The 25,099-nt window shown below is 33.7% G+C and overlaps 4 protein-coding genes and 1 pseudogene across 6 annotated transcripts; 2 read left to right on the top strand and 3 right to left on the bottom strand.

The window, feature by feature from the left end:
• The first annotated feature begins 464 nt into the window (after positions 1-464).
• On the top strand, positions 465-2,454 carry LOC120190283 (L-galactose dehydrogenase-like). Its single transcript, XM_039193383.1, has 6 exons — positions 465-666; positions 772-1,000; positions 1,145-1,444; positions 1,794-1,922; positions 2,050-2,239; positions 2,309-2,454. Exons 1-5 carry the CDS (start codon positions 491-493, stop codon positions 2,170-2,172), a joined length of 957 nt encoding a protein of 318 aa, XP_039049314.1. The 5' UTR covers positions 465-490; the 3' UTR covers positions 2,173-2,239; positions 2,309-2,454.
• Positions 2,432-3,979, bottom strand: LOC120190280 (UDP-glycosyltransferase 83A1-like). Its single transcript, XM_039193379.1, has 2 exons — positions 3,460-3,979; positions 2,432-3,392 (listed from the first exon to the last, which is right to left on the bottom strand). Exons 1-2 carry the CDS (start codon positions 3,950-3,952, stop codon positions 2,488-2,490), a joined length of 1,398 nt encoding a protein of 465 aa, XP_039049310.1. The 5' UTR covers positions 3,953-3,979; the 3' UTR covers positions 2,432-2,487.
• Positions 3,980-5,116: 1,137 nt separating this feature from the next.
• On the bottom strand, positions 5,117-10,661 carry LOC120190281 (ribosome biogenesis protein WDR12 homolog). Of its 2 annotated transcripts, XM_039193380.1 has the most exons (14): positions 10,429-10,661; positions 9,824-9,924; positions 9,363-9,469; positions 9,159-9,194; positions 8,932-9,017; positions 8,654-8,712; positions 8,471-8,581; positions 8,253-8,378; positions 7,503-7,646; positions 6,629-6,737; positions 6,364-6,500; positions 6,210-6,245; positions 6,017-6,110; positions 5,117-5,346 (listed from the first exon to the last, which is right to left on the bottom strand). In XM_039193380.1, the coding sequence occupies exons 1-13, from the start codon at positions 10,592-10,594 to the stop codon at positions 6,018-6,020; spliced, it is 1,311 nt and encodes a 436-aa protein (XP_039049311.1). In that variant the 5' UTR covers positions 10,595-10,661; the 3' UTR covers positions 5,117-5,346; position 6,017. The 2 variants fall into 2 exon arrangements, 1 of the variants encoding a protein (XP_039049311.1); XR_005522603.1 differs by lacking the exons at positions 5,117-5,346; positions 6,017-6,110 and having other exon boundaries at positions 6,206-6,245; positions 6,364-6,477.
• A 5,154-nt stretch (positions 10,662-15,815) lies between these two features.
• LOC120190284 lies at positions 15,816-16,558 on the top strand (annotated as a pseudogene).
• A 2,025-nt stretch (positions 16,559-18,583) lies between these two features.
• On the bottom strand, positions 18,584-21,827 carry LOC120190282. 2 transcript variants are annotated; one of them, XM_039193381.1, is made up of 10 exons: positions 21,474-21,827; positions 20,933-21,027; positions 20,748-20,845; positions 20,592-20,641; positions 20,293-20,388; positions 19,558-19,647; positions 19,361-19,453; positions 19,179-19,274; positions 18,942-19,007; positions 18,590-18,791 (listed from the first exon to the last, which is right to left on the bottom strand). In XM_039193381.1, exons 1-10 carry the CDS (start codon positions 21,684-21,686, stop codon positions 18,696-18,698), a joined length of 993 nt encoding a protein of 330 aa, XP_039049312.1. In that variant the 5' UTR covers positions 21,687-21,827; the 3' UTR covers positions 18,590-18,695. The 2 variants fall into 2 exon arrangements, with proteins under 2 accessions (XP_039049313.1, XP_039049312.1); XM_039193382.1 differs by lacking the exon at positions 20,293-20,388 and having other exon boundaries at positions 18,584-18,791.
• Between the last annotated feature and the right edge of the window lie 3,272 nt (positions 21,828-25,099).

Genomic DNA, 25,099 nt, shown 5'->3' with positions numbered 1-25,099 from the left:
AAGCTACAAGTACTTTTGAAAGGGAAACCAATTTAATATTAGGTTGCAACGCCACTTATCAATCAAGAGCGCAATATAGATTCATAGGCTCCAAAAGTCCCTTGATATTTTTTTTAAAGAGACATTGTATCATCCATTTGGTTCCAATGCAGCACACCTAAAACCTCACGAGTCTAGGAGAAAGTCGCATATATTATGGTAGTTCCATATGCTAACTTAAAATAAGGGGAAATAATAACGATAGTGATTAATATTTACTTTAAAAACATTAGTGAAGAAAAGAGAAACATATTAAAATATAAATGAAAATTCAAACTTTCTATAGACTTCAAGGTGGACCGTTGGATAGGCTAATAAAAGAGAGGAGTTAATCTGATCCGTTGACAAAGAAAAGGAACACCGGTTGAAATTGTAACCGGTTACACAAAATCGATGAATACCAAACCTCAGAATCAAAAAGAAGAAGAAATCCTATCTGAAAACTCTATCAATGACTGTTCCCAAACTAGAACTCAGAGCTATCGGAAACACGGGCCTGAAGCTCAGCACCGTGGGCTTCGGCGCTTCCCCGCTCGGCAGCGTCTTCGGTCCCGTTTCCGAAAGCGACGCCGTCGCCTCCGTCAGCGAAGCCTTCCGCCTCGGAATCAACTTCTTCGACACCTCCCCGTAATGCCAAATTTCTTCACTTTAACGAATTGGAACATTTTGAAAACTTCATTTTTTTGTTTGTTTAATTTGATGAATTATATATATTTTGTGGTTAATTTGAAGGTATTATGGTGCGACATTGTCAGAGAAGATGCTTGGCAAGGGACTTAAAGCTCTTGGAGTTCCTAGAAATGAATATATTGTTTCCACGAAATGTGGGAGATATCGTGAAGGTTTTGATTTCAGTGCGGAGAGAGTAACGAAAAGCATCAATGAAAGCTTGGAAAGATTGCAACTTGATTATGTTGATATATTTCAATGCCATGACATCGAATTCGGCTCTCTCGACCAGGTTCTTAATTATCTAGTTCGATGTTTCGCTACCATGTTTGTTAGTAGTATTCATGGATCCACAATTTTGTCTAGGAAGGTGTTTGTCTTGCAAGCCTTATCTGAAAGCTTGGGTTAATTTGGTTCAGTTCGTATGTGGTAACAGATTGTGAACGAGACAATTCCGGCGCTTCAAAAGCTGAAGGAAGCAGGGAAAATTCGTTTCATCGGTATCACGGGTTTGCCATTGGACATTTTTACTTATGTACTCGATAGGGTTCCACCGGGAACAGTTGATGTGATGTTGTCATACTGCCATTATAGCATCAATGATTCAACACTGGAGGATTTATTGCCTTATTTGAAGACCAAAGGTGTTGGGGTAATCAGTGCATCTCCACTTGCCATGGGGCTTCTTACTGAGTTTGGTCCACCCGAGTGGCATCCAGCATCACCCGAACTCAAGGTGAGACTTTTATCTTCCTCAGATAAGATAAGACCACCTCTTGGATGTAATTGATGTGTAAATGATAGGCTTTAACCTGAAAAAGTTTATGTCAGAACATGGTTTTGTAAACTCTTTAAGGCATTATTGTTGCAAATTATCTGGAATTCTGGACTGTGTACTAGAGAGGTTATATATCTGGGTTTGTGGCTGTGGCATTGTGCAGTTCATTGTCACCACAACACATCTAATATTAAATACTTTGAAATCATATTTCACCGTGAACTCATATCATCTATTTAATATCTCATTTTCGTAGTCCGTGTTCTTGAATATAAATCTTTCATATGTCTTCGTAACCTTTCTCCAGTCTGCCTGCCAAGCTGCTGCTCTCTATTGCAAAGAGAAAGGGAAAAATATTTCGAAGTTAGCTATGCAATACAGCTTATCAAATAAAGATATTTCGTCGGTGCTGGTTGGCATGAACTCTGTTGAACAGGTTCTTATCCATCGTTTGACTTGAATATTACAACTTTCTGAAATCTATTTTATGGCGGATAATGGAATTTTCTTACTCAATCTTCATACCTTTAACTGTTAGTAATGTCTGGCTTGTCAATAATTAGGTTGAAGAGAATGTTGCTGCTGCAACAGAACTTGCACTGTTCGGGAAAGATCACGAAACTCTAGCTGAAGTCGAAGCAATCCTGAAACCTGTGAAGAATCAGACATGGCCGAGTGGAATTTAACGAAGCTGACCAACATCATCCAGCCGTATTTCTATTATTGTAATGCATATCTTCCCCAACACCGGTTATTGAGTCATCGGAGTGGGGGCAACCATTCTGTCGTGGTGATACTAGTATTTAGATGACACTATTTCCATCCCTGTAGGATGGATGCTGCCCAGGTAAACTTCCGACCGTGTGTCTGATGAGTATGATTGAAACAATAAGTGAGTCTATCTCATTCAATATGTGTAGTATTGTGTTTTGACTGTTCGTTGAGTCTCATTCAAGCATGTATTACTATTAGCTTGGTGGAAACAATGATTTTACAATGTATTAATAAATACCATTGGTTACCAGCAATGCAAGTGAAGTTGCATTCAACCATTCAACAAAATCCTTCATGTTTTTGTTAGATCCACCGCTTTCCCTGATGCTGTTCATGATAATTTCCTTGAGTGCCATGGATGTTGCTTTGTACTTATCGATGCCCACCACCTGTTCGACCTTATTCCTGATCTCTTCCCTTCTAATGACCCCTCTCCCTTCTCTTTCCAAACCCAACCCAACGCCCCAATATTCGCAAATATAGCTCTGGTTGAAGAACTGATCTGCAAAATAAGGCCAGCACAAGAAAGGGACGCCATTGCTTAAACCTTCAATCGTGGAGTTCCAACCGCAATGGCTTATGAAGCATGCAATGGAAGGATGTGAAAGAATCTTTTGCTGATTTGCCCAATCCACTATTTGGCCTCTACCGGCGATTCTCTCTTGAAACCCCTCCGGGTATGCATTGTTTTTTCCTTTTGTTATGTCTGATCGAACCACCCAAATGAATGGTCTCCCTGTGAGTTCGAGCCCAAGAGCGAGCTCTTGGAATTGGGCGGTGTCGAAGATTGTGAAACTTCCGAATGCAACGTAGATGACTGATTGCAGTGCCTGTTGGTTCAACCATTTCAGGTAACTTGAATCTGAATCATCTGGTTTTGAGTTTTGTGGTGCCAACAATGGGCCTATGGGCTTGATATTGGGAGCCATTGCGAATGCTGCGGGCTCAAGTTCGTAGCTTGAGTTGCAGAGCAACCAATCTGTTAACTTGATGGATTCGTTGTTTCTGATCATGAGTTTGAAGATGTTTCTTTGTGCATTGATGTTGCCAATGCAAACCCACACAAAGTTCTTTGTGTTCACTGGGGGCATATCCGGTGATAACTTGATCATCTCACTTTTAACCGGGGTTCCTGCAAAGAAAATATCTGCCATTAACAATGGTTGACAATTGAACATATAGAGATGAAGGAAACTCACCATCTTGATCAATAACTCCATCATCAATCAACTTTGGGATGCTAAATCCCAACACCAAGAGTGCAGCAGCAGCCGGACAAAAAGCCGCTCGTTTGATGCCATGTTTTTCTGCAATTTCCAGAGCCCAACCTAAGCTCTGATCTGCAATCACACAGTTTATCCTCCTACCCGATCCATTAATGTCTTCAATAAGCTCCTCTACTTTCCCTGGCATGGTCTGCGGTATTGCTTGAGATATCTTCCCCGGATGTTTCCTTTCTTCCGCCGAACCAAGCCCGTCCGGAACCGAAACGAGGTGAATCCCATCACCTACATCTTTCAATGCCAATATATCCATGGCATTTTGATGATTAAACTCCATGTTAACAAATGTGATTTGGAAGCCATGTTTGAGCAAACATGATGAAAGCTCCATTAGTGGAATTACATGGCCCTGTGCTGGGTATGGAATCACCATGACATGTGGGTTTTCCATGCTCTTTTTTTGATGCATGAAATCAGTTTTCCATTGGAAATTTATGTTAGGGAGATGGAGGAAACAGCCATTGTCTTTTCATGTTGTTGTTAGTGAATGGAATCTATACTTATTCCTTGTTAACTTCAAAGTGATGCATTGTTTCGGTGAATTATTGATCTCATTTTGTTTGCATTGACCTACTGATGATGGTGACCTTTTTGAATTGATGTGGATTTCATTATAAAAAAGAAATGCTTTTATTGAGGGACCTATTGTTTTGGGTCCAATGGTAGTTTTGGTCCCTATTAGTTTAATTAAGTCTTGCCCAATAATTTATAGGTTTAAATGCTCAATGGGTCCCTCTTTTTTAAGTTAAACAATCTAACCCTTCTCAATATTTAATCCCGGTTCATTCCCTGATTTTATTACTTGCAATATGATGAAATAAAATATTTTTAATTACGTAAGAGTTACTTTAAATTTAGTGGTTTAAAATGTAAATGGTTTATAATGATTTGAAAAGTTAGTTTAAAAACACTATTATTATGTTGGATAAACTATCTATTTGGTATCTCATTTATTCTTATGTTTCTATTTTGATCACCTAATTTTTTTTATAAAATCATATTCAATATTACATTTTATTTTTATTTTGATCACCTACCATTAAAAATTTTAAAAAAAAATTAACGATATGAGTTATTATTTTGTTATTTCAAAAAATTATTGTTACGTGTCATTTTCTCTTTCCTTATGGGTAGCTCATTTTCCCCATGACTTTTACCATACCCTCTCCGATTTGTTTATATTTTATACAACGGTAAACAACTTAACCATTATCGAGTTTCCATTTTAGTCACCAAACTATACTTTTTTACAAAATCCATAATCACTAACATTATGTATTCATCATTCTAATTTAATCACCGGCCATTAAATTTTCATCAAATTTTAGTCCCAAAACTTAAATATTTCATCAATTTAATCCTCATTCAAAATAATTCAATAAATGTATCCCTCAATAATAATCCTATCAATTTATTCCTTAAACATATCATCATCATCATCATCATCTCGATAGCAAATTGTAAATGCAATAATATTTAAAATACATTTCTTTGTTTGCAAGTAAAAACATCAGTAATCAGTGAAGAGAAATTCTCAAAATTCGAAACTTTGAGAGGTGAGAAATGAGAAGTTGAATAATTATGATTAATTACCATGGATGAAAGTGGGTAAAACTAAAGACTCCAAGCATAAAAAGAGAACATTTGAGTCCTTACGTCTTTGTTTACATATCTTAAAGTTTGCAGAACAAAATTGGTTGCCATTTGACACAATGGCAATCACCCTTTAATAGCTAAACCTTACACTTATTACCCAATTTCACCCAGCTCCAATCTCCGCTCCGAACTCGAGCTTGCCAGGTTCTTTAGCAAGAAAAAGGCAAAGTTAACATCACGTTATCATGATCAATGATACAAGCGTAGACGTCACATAAGGAAAATGTTTCAAGGAATAAAATAAGGCATAAATTCTTCTATTAGCCCTTGTACTGTGTGTAAGTCACAAATTTAGTTCCTATACTCTAATTCGATTATTGTTGTTCCTGTACTTTTTTCAATTTTAAAATTTCAATGCTGACTAGAATAGAACAAGGACAATAGGACAGTTTTGATGGGCATTTTTTCAACAGCTAAAAAACCGGATTGGAGCTAAAAACCCGGTTTTCTTTCTATTTTTCAAGGTTCTATTTGTAATTTAATGAGATTTAAACTTTTAATCCTCTGGTTTAATATTAAAGATATTGACATTAAACTAAACACATTTTTGTGTTAATTATTAACCATCTCATAATTTTTACATTTAATAAGTGTTAAAAGTATTTAAACATTAAAAAAATAAAGGAAACATCAAACCGTCCAATTCCACCTGTTGGACCGGGGAGCCGGAGATCCAACAAGTACAACCTCCAGTACGGTTTTTTAACATTTATAAGTTCATTAATTGAACAAAGGCAAAAAGGCAAGTCTCACTCACATTCTAGCAGATGATGCAAAATGGTTGAGGAACATGTAAAGAAATACAGCAAAATTATACCTCAATGGATAGAGATGTCCGAGGAGATACGGAGCTGTGCACCAGCCCCACCGCTCACCACACAATCACCCTTCCACCAATCTGCACATAATACCTAAAATTGCAGCCAGGCCACAACATTAATGAGGGATTTTATATATGTTTGCTTGTAGTGTACATCAAAAGAATTATGCGACAAAGATTAGGATCACACCTTGTTTTTGTGTGAATCAATGATAGCAAGAGGAAACTGTCAAATGAAAAGGGTATTCGTCAACAAAGATGTCCAGATAAACAAATGGTGGCATCCGGTTTGGCATGTAATATATAGCTAAAATCGTGAGAATAAAGAGAATACGATATGATACCGCTGTTCTTAGATCCCACAACATTACTTTCCCATCATAGGATGATGAAAGTAAATGAAAAGATGACCAACTGTGCCACTTGCAAGCCGAAATCCAAGAACTATGTGAAGAGAACTGAAACACGGGTGCAGATGTTCCTTCAAAAGTAAATTCTTTTAAAGTGAGATGGAAATTTCAATGGTCGTGTTTGTATGTGCAACAATTGGGTGAGAAAGGGAGGAAGAAGAAAAGCATGATATTATAGACAAAATTAAGAAAAATGGACCTGGCTTCCGAGGATCCCATATTCTAAGAACTGGATCGGAACCACCAGCAGCAACAAGAGCCGACCCTTCAGATCCTATATCAATGCAGTTAAGGACTTTGTCACAGACCTGTGCATGAGAGAGGGTGGTACATTCAAACTTTGGGGGGAAATTGTTTTCTGCCTTAAACTTTCCAAAGAAAAGAAAATAAGCAAACAAATGAATCAACATAATTGCATCTAGCATGTACCGAGAGGATAAATTCAATGTCAATCCAAATACTAAAAGCAATGATTGCTAAAATTTCAACCACAAGTTTAAAAACTTTACAGTTTGCAAAATTTCATTAAAAAACTGCATGTGTGACATACAACTCTGTAGCTCAAACTAGGATGCAAGTGTCAGCTACACGTATATTAAAAAAAATCATAGTTTTCTCATGTATTTTGAGCATCCTTGGGGGGTTATATGAGACTCATATCTGAATTATGTGTCTTACAGAGGTATTCAAAAAAAAGAAAAAAAGGAAAAAGAAGAGTCGAAGCAAAATAGATGTTAAATGAAGCCAACCTCTCGGGATAGGCAGGCAGCATAGAAGGAAGGACTATAAAAACAGTTAAATGGGGTAACAGGTATGCAATTGATGAAAAAGAATATGAAAGCAAACAAGGAACTTTGTTGGGGAAGTGAGGAAAACGAAAAACAACCAAAGAAATAGTATTCCCATCTTTCTTTTTGTTTTTATTTTTCAGATGAAATAAAATACTTTAAAATAGGACATTTAAGCACTAAAATAATGCAAGATGAATCAAATATACTCATCATATAACTAGAATGCAAATCCATACAAATATAACCATAATTAGAAGTAGAGAGGGAGAGAGAAATTTGTACTATATCAAACAAATCTTTGCCCGTATCAACATCCCATTTTCTAACCGAGTGATCCCATGATGCAGAATAAATTGTCTCGTGTTGAGGCCAAACCACACAGGAGACGCATTGTGTATGACCCACAAGTGTAGACACTGCCTCTCCCTGCATAAAACACGAAGGATGTAGAAGAAAAAAGTGGAAATTCAAAATTTATATCAGAAAAGACAACACATATAAATAAATAAGTAACATTCTTTAGAATGAAATTTTAGTCGTAAAAATTTTGGAGAGACATCAAAACTAACGATAATGATCAAAAGACATCCAAATTCTACCATTTCAAGAGCATGCAAGGACCAGACTGGAGATTAATAAATGATAAGGTGTTAAACTTATCAATTACCACAGAAAAGTGCATGTCCTAGTTTTGCTAGCAAAGAGTTTTGACAAAGCTAAGTCAGGAATTGGTTAGTGAGTGTGGAGGTTGTTTTTAGGAGCTGTGCTTTTGGCATTTTATTTTGGTTATGTTTCTTTGTTTAGGCAATCTTTTGTAATGTTTGGTAATCTTATGTAATTGTTGGTTATTAATCTACTAAGGCACTCTTTTCCTCCTTCCGCTACTTGTCTCCTTTAAAGAGACAACTATGAGGGAGGTTTTTAATGAGGCCTTCTATTCCTATAAAAAAAAAAGTTCTTATGCATGATGGTAAATAAATCAGCTACTAGAAAATCAAAATGGAGAGGGACTAAACAAAAAGGATGGCATACCTCTGATTGAGATTCTTCAACTTCATTATTCACTTTCCTTTTCTTGATTGACACCGTATCCCCATCTATACCAGAGTCATTTGTACGCCATAAATTGATGGTGCAATCCCAAGAACCTGAGCAAATCTATATCAAGTGAAGAGACAAAGGCAACAACCTTGATGTTAGAAATCAACATTATCACAGTATAATAAAGACAAAAAAACACTAGCCTATACCATGTCTCCCGAAGTCTTCGCTGCAACGCTGTGTACAGATGCATTATGCCCACGCAATATCTTGAATGCTCTTAGCCTTGCAGGTTGGTCACTAGAGTCCTCCACATTAAACTTTTACAGGGAAAATTGTATCAATTAGCAATTAATTTTCCACTTCGAAACGAATTCATTTTCCGTAATTACCTTCCACAGCCTCACAGTTTGGTCTTTTGAAGCAGTGGCTACCGTAGAACTACCTATCCCTGCATATAGAGAAAGATTTAGGATTAGACATAAAGAGACACCAAAGAAAACTGTATTTCCTAACAACCAAAACAGAAAGGATGATACATAGACTAGGCTTGGAGTCATCCATTAATATGAGATGAAAGCAATAGCATGTATGATACATTTATTACAAGAAAAATGCTTAATCAATATCGAGGGCTAAAATGTTAAAGATGAACACTACTAGCCCTAACCTTCTGATTTGATGATACTAACAGAAGAAACTACACCACTGTGTCCTTCTAGTATATGTGTACACAATCCTGCTTGTTTCCATACCCTGAAGGAAATTCCATAGAAAAATAAAGACAATGCGATTTCTGCCAATTGAACTCCTTGGAATAAGGAGTCTATAATGCAACAAAAAGAAAAGAACAAATAAACTTAAAAGTTAGAATCAGACAAGAAAAAGTCAATTTACCTTCCCAAGCCATCATAGCAACCAGTTAAGATGAACCTGCATAACGATGTTTATTAAGCAGTCATATGAAATAAGTGTAAAGCCGACGCATTCAAAGTAATGTAATCTTGCTTAATAAATAAGATCAACACCCTCATCAACAGTAATGCTACAGCAAATGCAAAATGAAGCACCTGTGTAATGGTTACATCTTGGATGGCTTACCTAGGACAAGATCCATCCACTGCACTGACCCAATCATCATGCAGACAAGGCTCTTCCTCTTTTTGAGGGGCAGCAGCTCTTATGTATTCAATTTCCAAAGTTTTTTCCTGCAATGGATCATGCATGAAAATAAGGGTTTGAAAAGGCTAAAATAAATCTTCTCAACTTTATACATCAGCAATTCTTTAGCATGAATACCCTCATTACGAGAATTTCCTGATAAGAAAGACGGAAATAATCGTCCATTTACATCACTAAGTATAAAACTGACCATTTTTTTCTAAAGAAAATAACGTGATAGGTCACAGAAACCATCAGTAGAGAGAACTAACATGTTTGACGAGGACTAAAATATAGAAATTGCACATTTCTCATTAGTTGTTTTCACAGATTCTTTTCTACCTATTTAAAACTCACAAAGCAAATTGCATACATCAAAAGGATTGAAGATAGAGAAGTACAGCGGAAATGCCCTTGGCAAGAAGAAACTCTTCAAGTGGCATACGGACGAGCTCTCCATCGATCAGGAAATCAAAAGGCTCTGTTTTCCACTCAGAATTCACTGCTCATAGCCACACAGTTTCCAACTTAGTTACAGCAAGAAACGATAATTTAACCAGAAAACTGTTAAATGAATTATACAAACAGCTCTAAAGTCACTGACTAGAATAAAGTAATATCCATAATTAATTAAAGAAACTACAAAAAAGGACACCAAACTGAACATTCTTCGAATCAAGATTAAACCAATAACCAATCGAATTTTAAACATCTAAATACATCAACTTCAACGATACTATGAATAAAAAATTCCTAAAGAAATATTAAATTACCCATAAATATGCACACTCGTATTAGCTTGAATAATGAGGTTACTACATCAAAATACGAAAATCCAAGAAAAACCCAAATCAAATTACAACAAAAATAACTAGCCTGAATACAGAAAGCACCCCATATTTATTTCTTAAGGAAAAAAAAGAACCAACATTCCAAAATGAAAAGACAACAAAAACCGATCAGTGATCCCAATGGTTATATACATAAAAAAGAAAAGAAAGATTACCAGCTTGAAGAAGCTTGTTAACAATGGAGGAAAGGCCCAAGCGATGGAGGTGCGAAGGGATGGCAATGGCTGTATTGGGAACTTTATAAAGAGCTTTTAACTTGGTTACAAATCTGACTTGGATCCTCCTTGAGTTTCCTTCACTGAGTTCGCTTCCGATCTCCATTTTCGGTGGGGAATTTGTTTAATTTGGAGAAAATTGAAACATGCAACACAGAATGTTTCAAATAGGGTTAGCGGCGGAGTTGTATGAAGAGCCAGGGGACTAGGTACGGGTATATAAAAAGCTTCAGGCATAATTATAAATTTAGTCCTTAATGTTTATATCTTTTGCCATTTTGCACTCTATTCCTTTTCTTGAATTAAATTTTATCGTCATTCTTAAAAAAAACACAAATTTGGCCTTTTTTTTTTAAATCGAGTCTCACGTTAAAAAAATTGAACTACATGAGTAGTCACTAATCTTTAAGTAAGTTTTTCTTTTCTCACTTAAATTTCAAAAGTTAAAAATTGATCACTAAAATTATCGATTCCTAACAAAATGGTCAACGTTAACAGTAATTAGGGAAGACTGTAACATCCCAAACTACGAGTTAGTGACTAAATTATAAAATTTCAGAATATGGTGATTAAAGTATAATAGTTTAATAGTTCAATGATTTATTTAGAAATAAATCCTAAAAGTTGTTAGTAATTATTAGAGGAATTAAAGGGTAAAATGGTCATTTGACTTAGAGGTGAATAAGATAATGATATATATGGGGATAAGGTTGAGAGATTTCTAATTTCTTAATTGTTTGTTGATTTTAAGCATGAGTTTTGATCCTTGGATGATATTTTCATATGAATATGAAATGCATTATTATTATTATTATTATTTATATGTTATGCCTCACTAAGTCTATGACTTAGCGTGTAAGTGTTTTACACATAGGTACCAAAAAGCAGAGAGATCCATTATAAGCTCAGCAAAACAACATACTCCATACTACACCAGATCAAAAGTTTTCACTGTTTTGTTGACATGTATACATTATAAAACACTCTAGACTTCGATTTATCTGGTATAGTATGGAGTATGTTGTTTTGCTAATAGAATGATATGTTTACTCTTATTAGATGTCCGGACATAATAGCTATCGAAGTGAAGCGGGAGATGATGGACCCGCTGAAAGCAGTAATTCACCTGCCCTGGCTAGGCAAGGTGAAGAACAGACACCTTCTGGAGTGTCTGTACGTGATCAAGATATTTTCTTCAGGACGCTAGACACTGTCCTGGCACGTTTCCAACCTCCTGCTACTTCAACTCCGATAATGAATGTTGCAAAGGAGTTGAAGGGTTTAGGAGCTCCAGAGTTTAGAGGTGAAGTCGAAGAAGGTCCTGTTGTTGCAGACCTTTGGCTTAATGATGTAAAGATTATGTTAGATGGACTCCATTGTTTTGATGTGGAGAAATTAGATGGAGTGGTCTCCTTGCTTCGTGGGCAAGCGAGAATCTGGTGAACGAATGTCACTCTGAGAATGACAAGTGATCAAGTGATATGGTCCTTATTCTTAGAAGAGTTTAAGAACAAGTATATAGGAGACCAGTTTATCAGGCAAATAAAGCAAGAATTTTTTAATCTGAAGCAGATGAATCGCACTGTGTATGAGTACGAGTGCGAGTTCAATAAGTTAAGTCGTTTTGCGGCTGAGTTGATTCCAACAGAAAATGATGTGTGTGAATGGTTTGTAGGGGGTTTACGTCCGAGGTTGAAAGAAATGTTGATAGTGCTGAACTTGTCCTCGTTTCAATAAATAGTAAATCGCGCTAAAGCTCTAAAGAGAGCTCATAAAGAAGGGTTTGGGGATAAAAGAACCCAACCATCTAAAAGAACCGGGGCTTCATCGAGTTCTGCACCGCCCAAGAGAGGTAGAGATTTTGGTTTTCAGTCTCAGGCAAGGTCTGGATCGATAGTATCCTCCGTTAGAGAATCAAATCAGATGAGAGCTAGACAGACCCAATCAATAGGTTCTGGTGAGGGCAGAGCACAACAGAGACAATGTCAGACTTGTGGAAAATATCATGGTGGAATATGTAGAGTAGAATCCGGAGCTTGTTTCCGATGTGGTGAAAGGGGACATTTTGTGAGAGATTGTCCATTGGGGAAAGGAGAACTAGTACAGTTGGAGCGATCTGCTTCGATTTCTCAAAGAATGAGAGGTAGAGGAAGAGGCAGAAGCCAACCTGAATCCTCTACTCAACAAGAAATACACTCCACTGCTCGAATGTATAATATTAATACCAATGAAGATTTTGATGATCCAGAGATAATATCATGTATCTTTCTATTATGAAATAAATATGTTATGATAATGATTGATATAAGCTTGTATATTTATATATTAGTAGTAAATTGGTGAAAGAATTGAGAATTCAATTAGATGTTATTTATAGTGATGTGGAAAGTGACGTTATTTATAGTGATGTGGAAAGTGACAAATTTACTAAGGTACAGTGTTTGGATAAATAAAATATATTGAAAGTGTCCCATTAGAATTCAGAGAATTGAATTTTCTACTAAGTTTACGAATTACTATTCAATGGATTTGAAGTAAGATTGGAAATGAACAAGCTATATAATTAGTATATAAATGTCAATTGCAAATTGAAAAGAATAAAACTAATCAGTTCATACTGATTGGAGAATATTAAAAGATCAAGTGATGGATAATATTATTTTGGAAGAGTTTACGAATATGTACATCAGTGATCAGTGTATAAGACAAAGGTAAATGGAATGATTGAATCTGAATAATGGAAATTATATGGTGTATGAGAACGAACGTGAATTTGATAAGTTAAGTAAATTATTGGGGGAATAATTTCAATGAGAAATGATGTATATTATTGGTTGATTAAGGGCTTGTGCCTAGATTGAACAGCTGCTATGGATTAGTTGTAATTGTAAGGAGATATGATTGTAATATGTAAAAAGGATCTGGAAAAAAATGTATATGAATGGCTCGATAAAGGTTTACGCTTTAGATTGGAATAGATGGTACTGATTAACAAAGTTATATGATAGTAAGTGTATTGGAGTTAAAGAATTAGAATATGATGTCATAGTAAGTTAACCAAGTATGATGTGGATTTGAATATGGTGGTGTATTCTGAGTATGAAAATATAAGGTAGTAAAGGCGATAAGGATTCGTATGATGGAGGGAAACATAAGTACAAGAGATGATAAAGAATGAGTTTTTGTATAAGTAAAGTTGACTATCAAAGTCATGAAAATGTGATAAGGAGTGGTAGTTAAGGATAAATATATGTGATATAAAATAGCATAGGAGTATGAAGAACGATATATGCTTTAGTTATGTATAAGGCAATGCTGATTATAAAAAGGATAAATGGATAAAAAAATGAAATGGATTGAGTTTAAGGGATCAGATATGATCAAGGTTATATGGAGGTGTAGATGATAAGTCCGATATAAAAGTAAGAAAAGTGTGCAAGGTAATGTACAAAGATTGTTTGATTCTGTAAAGTGTATGTTTAATCATATTTGAAAAAAAAAGATTTAAGGTGGTGTTCTTAGTTAAACGATAATGGAACAAAAGTTTAGATATTGTTATAAGGTAATTAAAGATGGATTTATGATATGGAGTAATAATAATGGAGGTTACTGTCTATATAATGAGTGACATTTTATGGATTTTAGAAAGGTCAAAGTAAAATGCATAATGGAATGAGAGAAAAGGCGAAAATAGATTGTGGTTACTGGCTACTATGTATATGATAAGTGACAGTAGATGAATGTATAAGGGAAAAAGGTAATAGAAGAATTAAAGTAAGGAAATGAAGTTTATGATAGCATGAAAGATTTATTGAAGAGGTGATATGTGAAAATGCATAGGAGACGTGTAGACAACATCTTATCTCCTTGTGCAATTAAAATTCGAGGACGAATTTTCTTAAGGGGGAGATTTGTAACATCCCAAACTACGGGTTAGTGACTAAATTGTAAAATTTTAGAATATGGTGATTAAAGTAGAATAGTTTAATAGTTTAATGATTTATTTGGAAATAAATCCTAAAAGTTATTAGTAATTATTAAATGAATTAAATGACAAATGGTCATATGACTTAGAAATTAATAAGTTAATGATATATGGGGATAAGGTGAGAGATTTCTCCAGAAATCTCTTCACTCTTCATTATTCTCCAATGTGAAACACTCAAAGCAAATGTGAGTTTTCTAATTTCTTAATTGTTGTTGATTTTAAGCATGAGTTTTGATCCATAGATGATATTTCATATGTATATGAAATGCATTATTATTATATGTTATGCCTCAATAAGTCTATGACTTAGCGTGTAAGTGTTTTACATGTAGGTACCAAAAAGCAGAGAGATCCATTATAAACTCAGCAAAATAACATAACTCCACTTGAAGGTCAGATCAGAAGAAGATTAAATAGTATGTCTTATTAGGTGAAAATAGGTTGGCATGTAAACAAAGTCGATAAATTAAGTATTTATGCTCTGATCGAGTTTTGTAATGTTTAAAACGTATTTACGTAAATGTAAATGCATAGTAATGAACGATTAAATTTTTACTAGTTTTATGTACATTTTACGAAAGTTACTGTAACAGTATTGTAGCAGTGCATCGATACACAATTTGTATTTGAAATTTTTGTGCATCGATGCACTGTAGCAATGCATCGGTACACTGTAGTATTGTTCACGATAATGTTTATACCGTATAGTACTGTTCATAAATACGTTTTTACCTTAAATTTTTATAATGAAGCATAATTTAATAGTATATTATGATATTTTCTTAATATGAGTTCAAATGTTTTGATATTTTATAAGAATATTGTTTTAAAAAGTTAATGTGACATCTCAGACTCGTATCCGGATCGGATACGGGTTGAAATGTTACAAAGACAACGGAAAGCTGATGTGACACGTTAATAGGCTGTTCTGACACTGTTTTTTTTTTCATGCAAGATAGTTGACCTACTTCCTCTCCCCTACACAGTGATCGTCTACAAATCCACAGCAAAAGGTGCCTCAGATATGCTGTAAACACTTCAGAAACATGGAAATCGTTCGCAAAAATTACAACAAACTGAATCATATTTACAAGGATGTTTTGCCTGAAAAAATGTTGATCTAATTCATCTAAAATAGAAAAGGAGAATAAAGAAAAAAAAATCAAATCTCTTACCTCCTGACCTATTACATGTTCTGATCATTATATATGTAGCAAAACCCCATCGATGTCTTCGATTCCATGTTTCTAATACGGGAAGATCGAGAAGAGAACTGGGAAATGGCCATTAATAAGGAACAATCATTCCATGACTTTTAATTCCTTCTGTCGTTTAAAGAATGGCTTCTTCTCTGGGTTCTTCTTCAATGGTTCTTGCTGTCATTTCTGTTTTATGCAGCTTTGGTTTAGCTACTCACCTCGGTGTCATTTAAACCGTAGTTAACAACTGCCCTTTTACCATTTATCCAGCTATCCAACCCAACTTCGGCCACCCTGTCCTTGAAAGAGGCTGTTTCGCCCTTCACACCCTCACCCACCGTTCCTTCCCCGCAACCACGGCCCACTGGTCCGGTTGCACCTACTTCAACGGACATTTCTCCTGTCAAACGGGAGGTTGCGGCAAACGCATTGAGTGCAACGGCCTCGGGGAGCCACCCCCTTCACACTAGCACAGTTCAGTCTCCACCACGGTGGCCACAAAGACCTCTCTTCCTACGAAGTCAGCCTCATGTACGGTTTTAACTTTTAACATCCCCATGAAAGTGACCCCATACGAAGGCAAAGGCCTTTACCCGTCGTTGGGTGCAGGGTCAACGACAAGTTACAATATGGGTCAACGACTGGTCATGGTTTGGTCGTGGATTGTAAGAGTGCTTGTGCTGCCTTCGGGACTGACAACCTTTGTTGTAGGACCATTACAGTAGCCCTCAAACCTGTAGGGCTAATATCTTGGCTCATGATAGCCCATGATAGATAGCCCTTGGCTCATGCACAACTGTGCTTCCCCGTGTGAGCTTAAGGTTATCTTCTGCCACTAGGTTTTCTAAGACTCATTAGTGAATTTGTAGTGCTGTACTAGAGGTTTGGTATGTCTTTCTCGCGTGGAAAAAATTGTGCCAGATCAGCCGGTTAACGCGCCACATCAACTTTTCGTCACCCCCACTAACGACTGTTAACGCCGAGTGATAATTTTATTACAAATCGATAAAATTAGTAACTAATTTGTAACTTTTGAAACTTCGGTGAGGAAAATGAAAATTTACTCAAATATTAGTGACTATTAATATAGTTTATCCTAAAATTTTATATTTTTAATGTTATTGAAATGACATTTTATAATTACGTGCAAGTATTCGGTTGAATCAAGTCAAAAAAATTTGAGACAGTCGAATTGACGAGTCTTATTGTAAACTTTATTTGAATTTTTTTGAGTCAATTTGAGTTTATGAAATTCGTGTCAAGTTGTTTGAGTTTCTGTTTAAATTTATTGTAATATGATACTATTTGATTTTAATTTAAATGATTTTTTATTTATATAGGATATACATATATATTATAATTTTTCATGTGCGATACACATAAATCACAAAGAGCTGAGGAACTCGAGTCGAACATGAAAATCAATCTACTATTTACTTAAAATTTCGAGCTGTTCGGAATTTATTTTACAACCCAAACCTTATTTAATTTTTTAAACTTCGAGTTTTGTGTCTAGTCGAACCAAAAAATTGATTTTTTTTGAGTTGAATTTTTCTCTCACATACTTATAATAATCTATATACATTCCATGTAATTTTTAAGTTTTTTCCCCTTAATTTTAATTATTTTTATAATTTTAAATAATTTATTGACATATTATTTTAAAACTGTTCATTTAATATTTACTAACATTTTCATTAAAAAAACAATTTAGTTCTTTTAAAGGTTGAACCTCAAATTTAATTCAAAAACGTGGAAGGGCCAAATGAGAAAAGTTGGGGCCGAAATGCACTTCATTCCCGAATTTAAGAGATATTAATTATCTTTCGACTTAATTAGTATTTGATTTGGCTCGCCATATCAATTAAATTAAATTTTATATAATTATTGATATTCAATTAATTGATTAAATCAATTTAGTCATCGTAGATGTTTATTGATATTTTAATTCAATTTGTTATATTTATAATATCAAGATTTAAGCTTTAAAATTTGTTTGTTTTAACACTTTAATTCGTTAAACTAACTGATTATCGATGAATAGTCGATCATGGACCATAATATTATTTTATTATGATAATTTAGAATGAGAATTGTAATTTTGAGATGAAATTGTAATATTAAAAAGATTGGGATTAATTTAGAATAACAATCATAGTTTGAGGATATGTGATTGAATAACTCTTTTTTTAAAATATAATTTATATTATATATCTACATTACGAAAATGGCTAACTAAGAATAGAAAGAGTAATCCGCAACTGTGTCATTACTTGGTACTGAAGCAACCCGTGTGTTTGTTTAGGGAATTGTGAGATTCGAGAATGAAATCTACGTTCTCCCGTTTAGTTGGTCGGGAATGTCATTCCAGGTAATTTTACATTATCAATAGTGAATTTTTTGAGGTATATTACCGGGAATGTCATTACTTCCCTTTCCTTAGGTATTGTTGGATTACCGACGTTTTGGACTAAAATACCCTTAAAAAAATTTATTTTCAAAAATATTCTTATTATGTAATTAAATAATAAAAATTCTACGAATGTTAAATTACAAATTTATCTTTAAATTATTTTATTTACAAAAAAAAATCTATAATTAAAATTTTATATGAATTTCAGAAATTAAAATAAAATTTTATCCTTTCATTAATCTTTTTGTATTTTTAATTTTGTAAAAAAAATTATATAAATTTTATGAATTTAAATTTTTTAAAGAAAATATATAAATATTTTCTAACTTGTTAAAAAAACAAATATATAATAAGAACAATTTGATTAATATACATTTCAATAATCTTTTATTATTTTAACCAAACACGGTAATCTTACATTCCCGCTAAACCAACCAAACACAAAATACAACATTCCCAGTAATCCTATTCTCTGGTAATATTTTATTCCACCGGTAATCTTACATTCCGTGAACCAAACGCACCCCTAATGGTGATGGTAAAGCATCCGCCTTCTGTAAATTTGTGCAATGGCTCTCACTGTTATTGGCTCGAACGAAATCCACAATCAAATTGGCAACACGGCGAGGCTTATCGACATGAGTAAGGTGACCGCTGTCTGACACTCGTTGCATACGTGCGTTCGGAAGTTCGAAAGCAGCCTCTTCAAACATGGTAAGAATATATCAGATGTATAGGGAAAACAAAAGATCATCCAGAACATATTTAGATATAGATTGGTACGAGGTATGATCCTTAAAATATACAAAAAAAACGAGTACATTCAAAATCGCTGGAAATGCCGAAAACTCACCATGGCAAGTTGGTTGCTGACTATCTTATCGTTCTCACCACAGATGATCAGTGTTTTCTGCTTCACCTACAGAAACAGAATTCAGACAGAACAATACAACAAATATCAAACTCTCTAATATGTATTCTCTTAACTTCAGACAACCCAATTTATGCCGAGTTGTATCGAACCGCTTGTCATTCGAAGACCGATGTTTACGCTCTAAGCACACATGCAAGGAAAGCTTTCATCACGTACCTGCTTTATTTGGGACACTACATTGTAGCCTCCACTAACCATAAAATTAACAGTTGCATCTTTCCACCAAGGCATGTGGCAATGTAACCGGCCAACCTAGGTTGTAATCCGAAACCGAACATCGAGTTTAGCTTTTATACATAGAAATTTGTTTGCTAAGGAAATCCAAGCTTAAAACTTACATTTGTCCAGTCTACGGTCTTGGATAATGGAATGCCATCGAAAGCTAACAGATTAGCATAAAGGCGCAAAGGGAAGGTTTTTAGTAAAGAAACCTAATCCGTAAGAATTACGACAACATTAACATTAAGTTCGTTGACAGAATAAACGAACAAGCTAAACTGAAACATCGGATTATGTAACGGATACGAAACGTTACCCCAGCATAAGCTACTACTTTCGGCAACTTTGCAAGGTTTCCCGTGCCTTCTGCATAAACACTTGGATTGATTAAAACCAACTTTTCAACCTGAGACATGGAAAAATATTATCTTTAGACTAAAAACAGAAAGGCCGAGGTTGAATAGCAAGAGTAAAAGTAAAAGCAAAAACCAAGAATACTTGAGAAAGGGATTCTGAAGCATATGACTACAGGGTCGATCCATTAAGGCAAGAGTAAAAGTACAAGCAAAATTGAGAATACTCGACTAAAATATTCTAAAGCATATGACTCCAGGGTCGATCCATTTCCGACTGTCACTCTAAGATTTCAGATAAAGATGGATTTCAAGTTCATACTCCAGTATGGAGCCAAAGGTAGCGAATAGCAGAAAAGATCAGATGAATGGACAAGAACTGCTTATTTGCACCTGATACCAAGTTCTTTCGGATGGATTTTTCTTAGAATTTCCATTTAATAGAAACCATTTAAAATTTTCCAGCAGCTATGTTATTTGGACTCGAGTTTAACTACTCTCGGATATTAATATATGTCCAGCATGATTTCGCTCAATATTGCCAAGTTTTTTACATGTATTTTGAAATCCTCGGAAGGTCATATCCCCACACCCCGTGTCCGATTATGTGTTGGACCCGGGAACTTCAAGCAGCAAGTAAAATTTTCAGAAAAAATATTTATAATCAACCAACCATAAAACATAGGGGAGAGACTTACAGCTTCAGGATAACTTACTGCAAAGTCTATTGCGACAGCAGCACCGAGACTGGGTCCAACTAAAACCATTGGCCTTTTGATGTAGGACTTCCAAAGCTAGAGTAATCAGAAACAATATAAATTCAAGGACTGATCTTCCTCAAGCTATGTAAAATGCATGTTCTCATCCACACATCTCGAGCCCGAAGACCGATTAATAAACAATCATGCATGCAATGTTTACGGATACACAGCACGAGACAACCGGATGACCAAAGAAGTTAAAAAAAATTGAGAATGCGAGAATTCGAAGTATATACCTGATAAAGATGGTAACGCTTCGATGCTACATTACACGGTGGAAGATTTCCTAGTAAGGGGGAAAATATAAACATGAATCGTAATCAAAGCAGACGGTAAGAAAATAGGCATACAGACAAATCTGCACGAGATAGTGCTAAGATGGGAAGATGAACCTAAGTCGGAGAAACCCCATCCGAGGACATCGAGTGCCCATGCCTCCAAACCAGATTCTTCTAGCAACGGATAAGCACGCCTCCATTCTAAACAAGAACTAAGGGACAACAGCATACGGAAACAAGCTGAGCGCGGAGCAGGGTAGCTTATAATTACTGGAAAATGAAATTGAAATGCTACTAACCTGTCAAAGCAATGGAGAAGAACAACCGGATTCGGATCGGTTTGTATGAGCGGTTGTACACAACTACTCATTATATAACTTTCAGAACACCCAATCTGCAATTGTAAGAACAATCATGACATTAGTTTCAATGTTTCATTTCAATTACTCATGTCTGACACATGGAGATAGGGATATGACCTTCGAAGATTCACACATTGAAAAACTTAGAAAAGTTTTGACTGTATCCGGGTGTCGGACATATATCCGACACTCAGACCCGAGTTCTACACCAGACTACATGTGAAAAACACAATTGATCCCTACATAAACCTTGTAATCATCAAATATAAACTAGCATTCAAAGGAAAATTCCTAATCAGGAACAATTCTTCTATCCCAATACTCAAATCAATGAAGCAACATTGATTTTGTATATCTAAAATTTGAAAGAAAAAAAAATCTACTCATCATCAATCACAAATAAATCCAAAAATCCCCCATCACATCCACCAGCAAACTCATAATTGTGACAGACAAAAAAGTGAGAGAAAAAAAAAACCTGAACTGGGAGCCTCTTTATTCTCCTAGCTAAATTTCTGGCAAAAGGGTCTTTGATTTTCTCAACCTCTTTAGGAAGAAATGGAGGGAACCCATTGTCACCACCACCGTCGCCAACCACCTTAACGCCGCCATTGAATCTTTCACACTTCTTTGTGACTGTGGTTGCTGTTAATGTTGCTGGTGGAAGTGAGCCAAGTCCAAGAGCAGCCATTACCAATACCCTTTTTTCCCTTCTTCCCAAAATCACCCAAAAAACAAATATCAATGCCAAGCCTTATTTCAACTGTAAAACAAAATCAAATAATAACCCTAAGCATAAAACCGAAAACAGAAGAAGTTCACCAGTGATGCTTTTGAGGGGGGTTGAGTAATTAGAGATGCCTAAAATGGAATTCTTTTTGTTTCCTATTGCTTTTTGGGCAATAATTTGACTGCTTAAATTTAATGCAATGAACAAACTTTGCCTCCTTACACATTTCCCAATAAATAAGAAATTCAGATGGCTCTCATGCTGGCTGATTTGCTGCCGTAGGTTTCTTACAAAAAAAAAATATTAGCTTAATTGAGATATCGTTAGAATTATTTTTAAAGATGAGATAAATGTTATAGTAATAAAAAGAGTTGTTGGGAATATAGTACGTCTTTCGGAGAAGACGCCTACAACACAACACGTCTTTTACGTTTTTATATCGTTAAACAAAGTTAAAGACACATCTTTGTGACTTTTCGAAGGTGCATTATGTTTTAAGCTACTTTTGACGAATATTGTAGTATTCGTATTAGATCAAAAAATAATTCTATTGAAACTCTATTTTAGTCAATAATTTTTTCACAATAACATGGGAGCAATTCAACTATCTATTGTACTTTTATCGAGATTTATATATATATAAACTATCTAAAAAATATCACTTTTAAATATATTTTTTTTATTAAAATAGGTCAATATTGCAGCTCTAATAACAATTCATCATACCAACAATCCTACACATTTTCCCCGACAAGGAATTAATTTATGACATATTTTGAAGTAAACATGTAGTGTAGGGGCAGGGCCATGGTCCTATTTTTTCAGGTAAGGAATTTAAGATTTATTGATATTTCGATTTCTAATTATAAATATATTTATATGTATGTAACTATCTTTTATTTGCATGCACATATAATATATGAAAATATTAAAAGTTAATTATAAATTTATTTTTTTAAGAATTTTAAAATATAAAATGAAAAGATATTCATTAAAAAAATAAAAGAATTAATCTTGATCACTTATTTAACGGTCTTAAATATGTGTAAAACTAAAAAAAATATTATGTAAGTGGATTTTCTCTCACTCATCTAATGATATTAAATATGTGTAAAACTACAAAAGTTTTTATATTGTGTAAATGAATCATATATATATATATATATATATAAATTACACCTAGTGTAAAACTTTTAATTTTACACATTTTTAGGATGGTTGGATGAGGGGAAATCAAATGTTGATATTAACTCCTTGTTTTTCCCCCTAGTGAATATCTTCATATTTCTTATTGTTAATCTCATCATTTGATTTCTCATATATATATATATATATATATGATCATATCACACAATGTAGAAACTCTTTTAGTTTTACACAGATTTAAGATTATTTGATGAGTGATAATATATTATTGAGATAAACAATAAGAAATGACAAGATATTCACTAAAAGAAACAATGAGTTAATCTCAATAATCTATTTTCACTCATCCAACGATCCTAAATTTATGTGTAACTAAAAGAGTTTTACATTGTGTAGGTGATCCTAATTCATATATGGATGGGATCGAGAGTTGATAAACTCGACTAGAATTTGACTCCTTTATTTATGTTCACGAATAAGCTCGTTTATTATTTTATATTTTAAATATTAGTGAAAGTACATACTAAATTGAATATATATGATGAAATTTAGAGTTTAAACTATAAATCCTAAGAAGTTTAAGCACTAGTTGTGAAATTTTACCATTTTCCCTAATATTAAAAAACATTTTCCTCACTCTCTTTTCCTTTTTATTGTAAATAAACATATTTGTGAATACTAAATGAATATATTTACCAACGCTAAACGGATATGTTTGCGAACATTTAAACGAATATATTTATGAACACGTTCGTGAACGTTAAATAAACGAACACGAACTCTTTCAAAGTTAAATAAACGAACACGAATGTGATACTAAAAAAATAAACGAACATGAAATGAACATAAACAACTTTAAAAATAAATAAACAAATACGAACACAACCTTATTTGTTAAACTCGATTCATTTACACCCCTATTTCTAACCGATCAAAATATATCGCATCGCTTTTAACTTAATTGATATGATATTTTTTAATTAAACAAAATATTAAATTTAATTAAATAAAACTATTTTATTAATATCGTTTGTTAAAAGTATAAAAATCATGTCATAGGAGAGAGTAGTTTTATAAAATTATATTAAAAAAATTATAGATGAAAAATAATAAAATTTTAAAAATACAAAATTATTAAAAGAAAAAAGTTTAAAGCATAACAAAGAAATTCGGACAAAAGATAGATATGAATAGATATAACTGAATCAATAAACAAATTACAAAAAGAGATAAAACTACTGAAAGACTATTAATAAAACCGTAAATCAGAGTTGAGCGGCGTGAGAAAGCTATCAAAGAACACAACTCGCATACCCAAATCTAATCTGAATGTCTAAAGCATGGAAGATTTTTCATAATAACATATAAGCGTCATCTTGATCTGTCACGACGATGTTAAATTCAACCCTGAAAAATTATAAACGAAAACAACAGTCAAATGACCGAAAATGTACAAAAGAAAAAAACATGCTTAACGGCAAAAAAAAACATATCAAAGAAATAAAGTTATAAAAAAATAAAAATAAAAATATAATATAAAAAAAACATCAAAAATAACGACCACCAAAATTGATATAATTGTGTGTCAATAAAAAATAAGGAAGATATAAGATTTATATTTTTTTCAGAAAAAAATCATTTTTTTAAATGAAATATATACGTACATAGTAGACAAATATCCACCACTAAATATATTTTAAAAAAAATAAAATTTTTGTGACCGAAATTCACGTTGCCATGAAAAACTTGTTACCATGCAAAACCATGTTTTAAATGGCCGTTACCATGAAATCAAACTTCTAGAATATATACATCAATAACGTTTTTCAAATAGTCTAATCATTCTTAAATATTAAATAATATGTTTTAGTGTGAAATCCAATAAAAATTATATATAAATTTTAAACTAAATTGATCAGACCGCTAAAATATTAATGGTACTAAATACTAATGTTATAACTAGTGTAATAGTTTATATATACTTCATTAATAAGTTAAATAATTTAAAATGTTATGATTTATTTTTTCAAATTTTAAAATAATTTTATATAATTTTATTCTTTTTCTAAAATACATATTGATCTTGATATATATATATATATATGTTATGATCCACTTACACAGTGTAAATGCTATGGTTTGTTTTTTTTTTCAAATTTTAAAATAATTTATATGTAATTTTAATCTTTTTCTAAAATACATATTGGTCTTGATATATATATAGATTA

The sequence above is a fragment of the Hibiscus syriacus genome, unplaced genomic scaffold, assembly GCF_006381635.1.
Source record: "Hibiscus syriacus cultivar Baekdansim isolate YM2019G1 unplaced genomic scaffold, ASM638163v2 tig00116962_pilon, whole genome shotgun sequence".
In the NCBI taxonomy this organism is placed as follows: Eukaryota; Viridiplantae; Streptophyta; class Magnoliopsida; order Malvales; family Malvaceae; genus Hibiscus; species Hibiscus syriacus.
Note: the sequence above shows the minus strand (reverse complement) of the source record. Positions and strands in the feature narration are given on the sequence as shown.

Bases quoted from the DNA above. Each gene is read 5' to 3' on its own strand.
- LOC120190283 (XM_039193383.1), top strand. From the start codon at position 491: ATGACTGTTCCCAAACTAGAACTCAGAGCTATCGGAAACACGGGCCTG. The intron at 667-771 runs GTAATGCCAAAT...GTTAATTTGAAG, and splicing joins AACTTCTTCGACACCTCCCC to GTATTATGGTGCGACATTGT. The intron at 1,445-1,793 runs GTGAGACTTTTA...ACCTTTCTCCAG, and splicing joins CAGCATCACCCGAACTCAAG to TCTGCCTGCCAAGCTGCTGC.
- LOC120190280 (XM_039193379.1), bottom strand. From the start codon at position 3,952: ATGCATCAAAAAAAGAGCATGGAAAACCCACATGTCATGGTGATTCCA. The intron at 3,393-3,459 runs GTGAGTTTCCTT...TTTTCTTTGCAG, and splicing joins TGGAGTTATTGATCAAGATG to GAACCCCGGTTAAAAGTGAG.
- LOC120190281 (XM_039193380.1), bottom strand. From the start codon at position 10,594: ATGGAGATCGGAAGCGAACTCAGTGAAGGAAACTCAAGGAGGATCCAA. The intron at 9,470-9,823 runs GTACTTCTCTAT...GATCCATTGCAG, and splicing joins TTGCCAAGGGCATTTCCGCT to GAAAAAACTTTGGAAATTGA. The intron at 6,738-7,502 runs GTACAAATTTCT...TCTCATGCACAG, and splicing joins GCAAAGATTTGTTTGATATA to GTCTGTGACAAAGTCCTTAA.
- LOC120190282 (XM_039193381.1), bottom strand. From the start codon at position 21,686: ATGGCTGCTCTTGGACTTGGCTCACTTCCACCAGCAACATTAACAGCA. The intron at 20,389-20,591 runs GTATATACTTCG...TGATTACTCTAG, and splicing joins AGCGTTACCATCTTTATCAG to CTTTGGAAGTCCTACATCAA. The intron at 19,008-19,178 runs GTACGTGATGAA...CTGTTTCTGTAG, and splicing joins TAGTGTCCCAAATAAAGCAG to GTGAAGCAGAAAACACTGAT.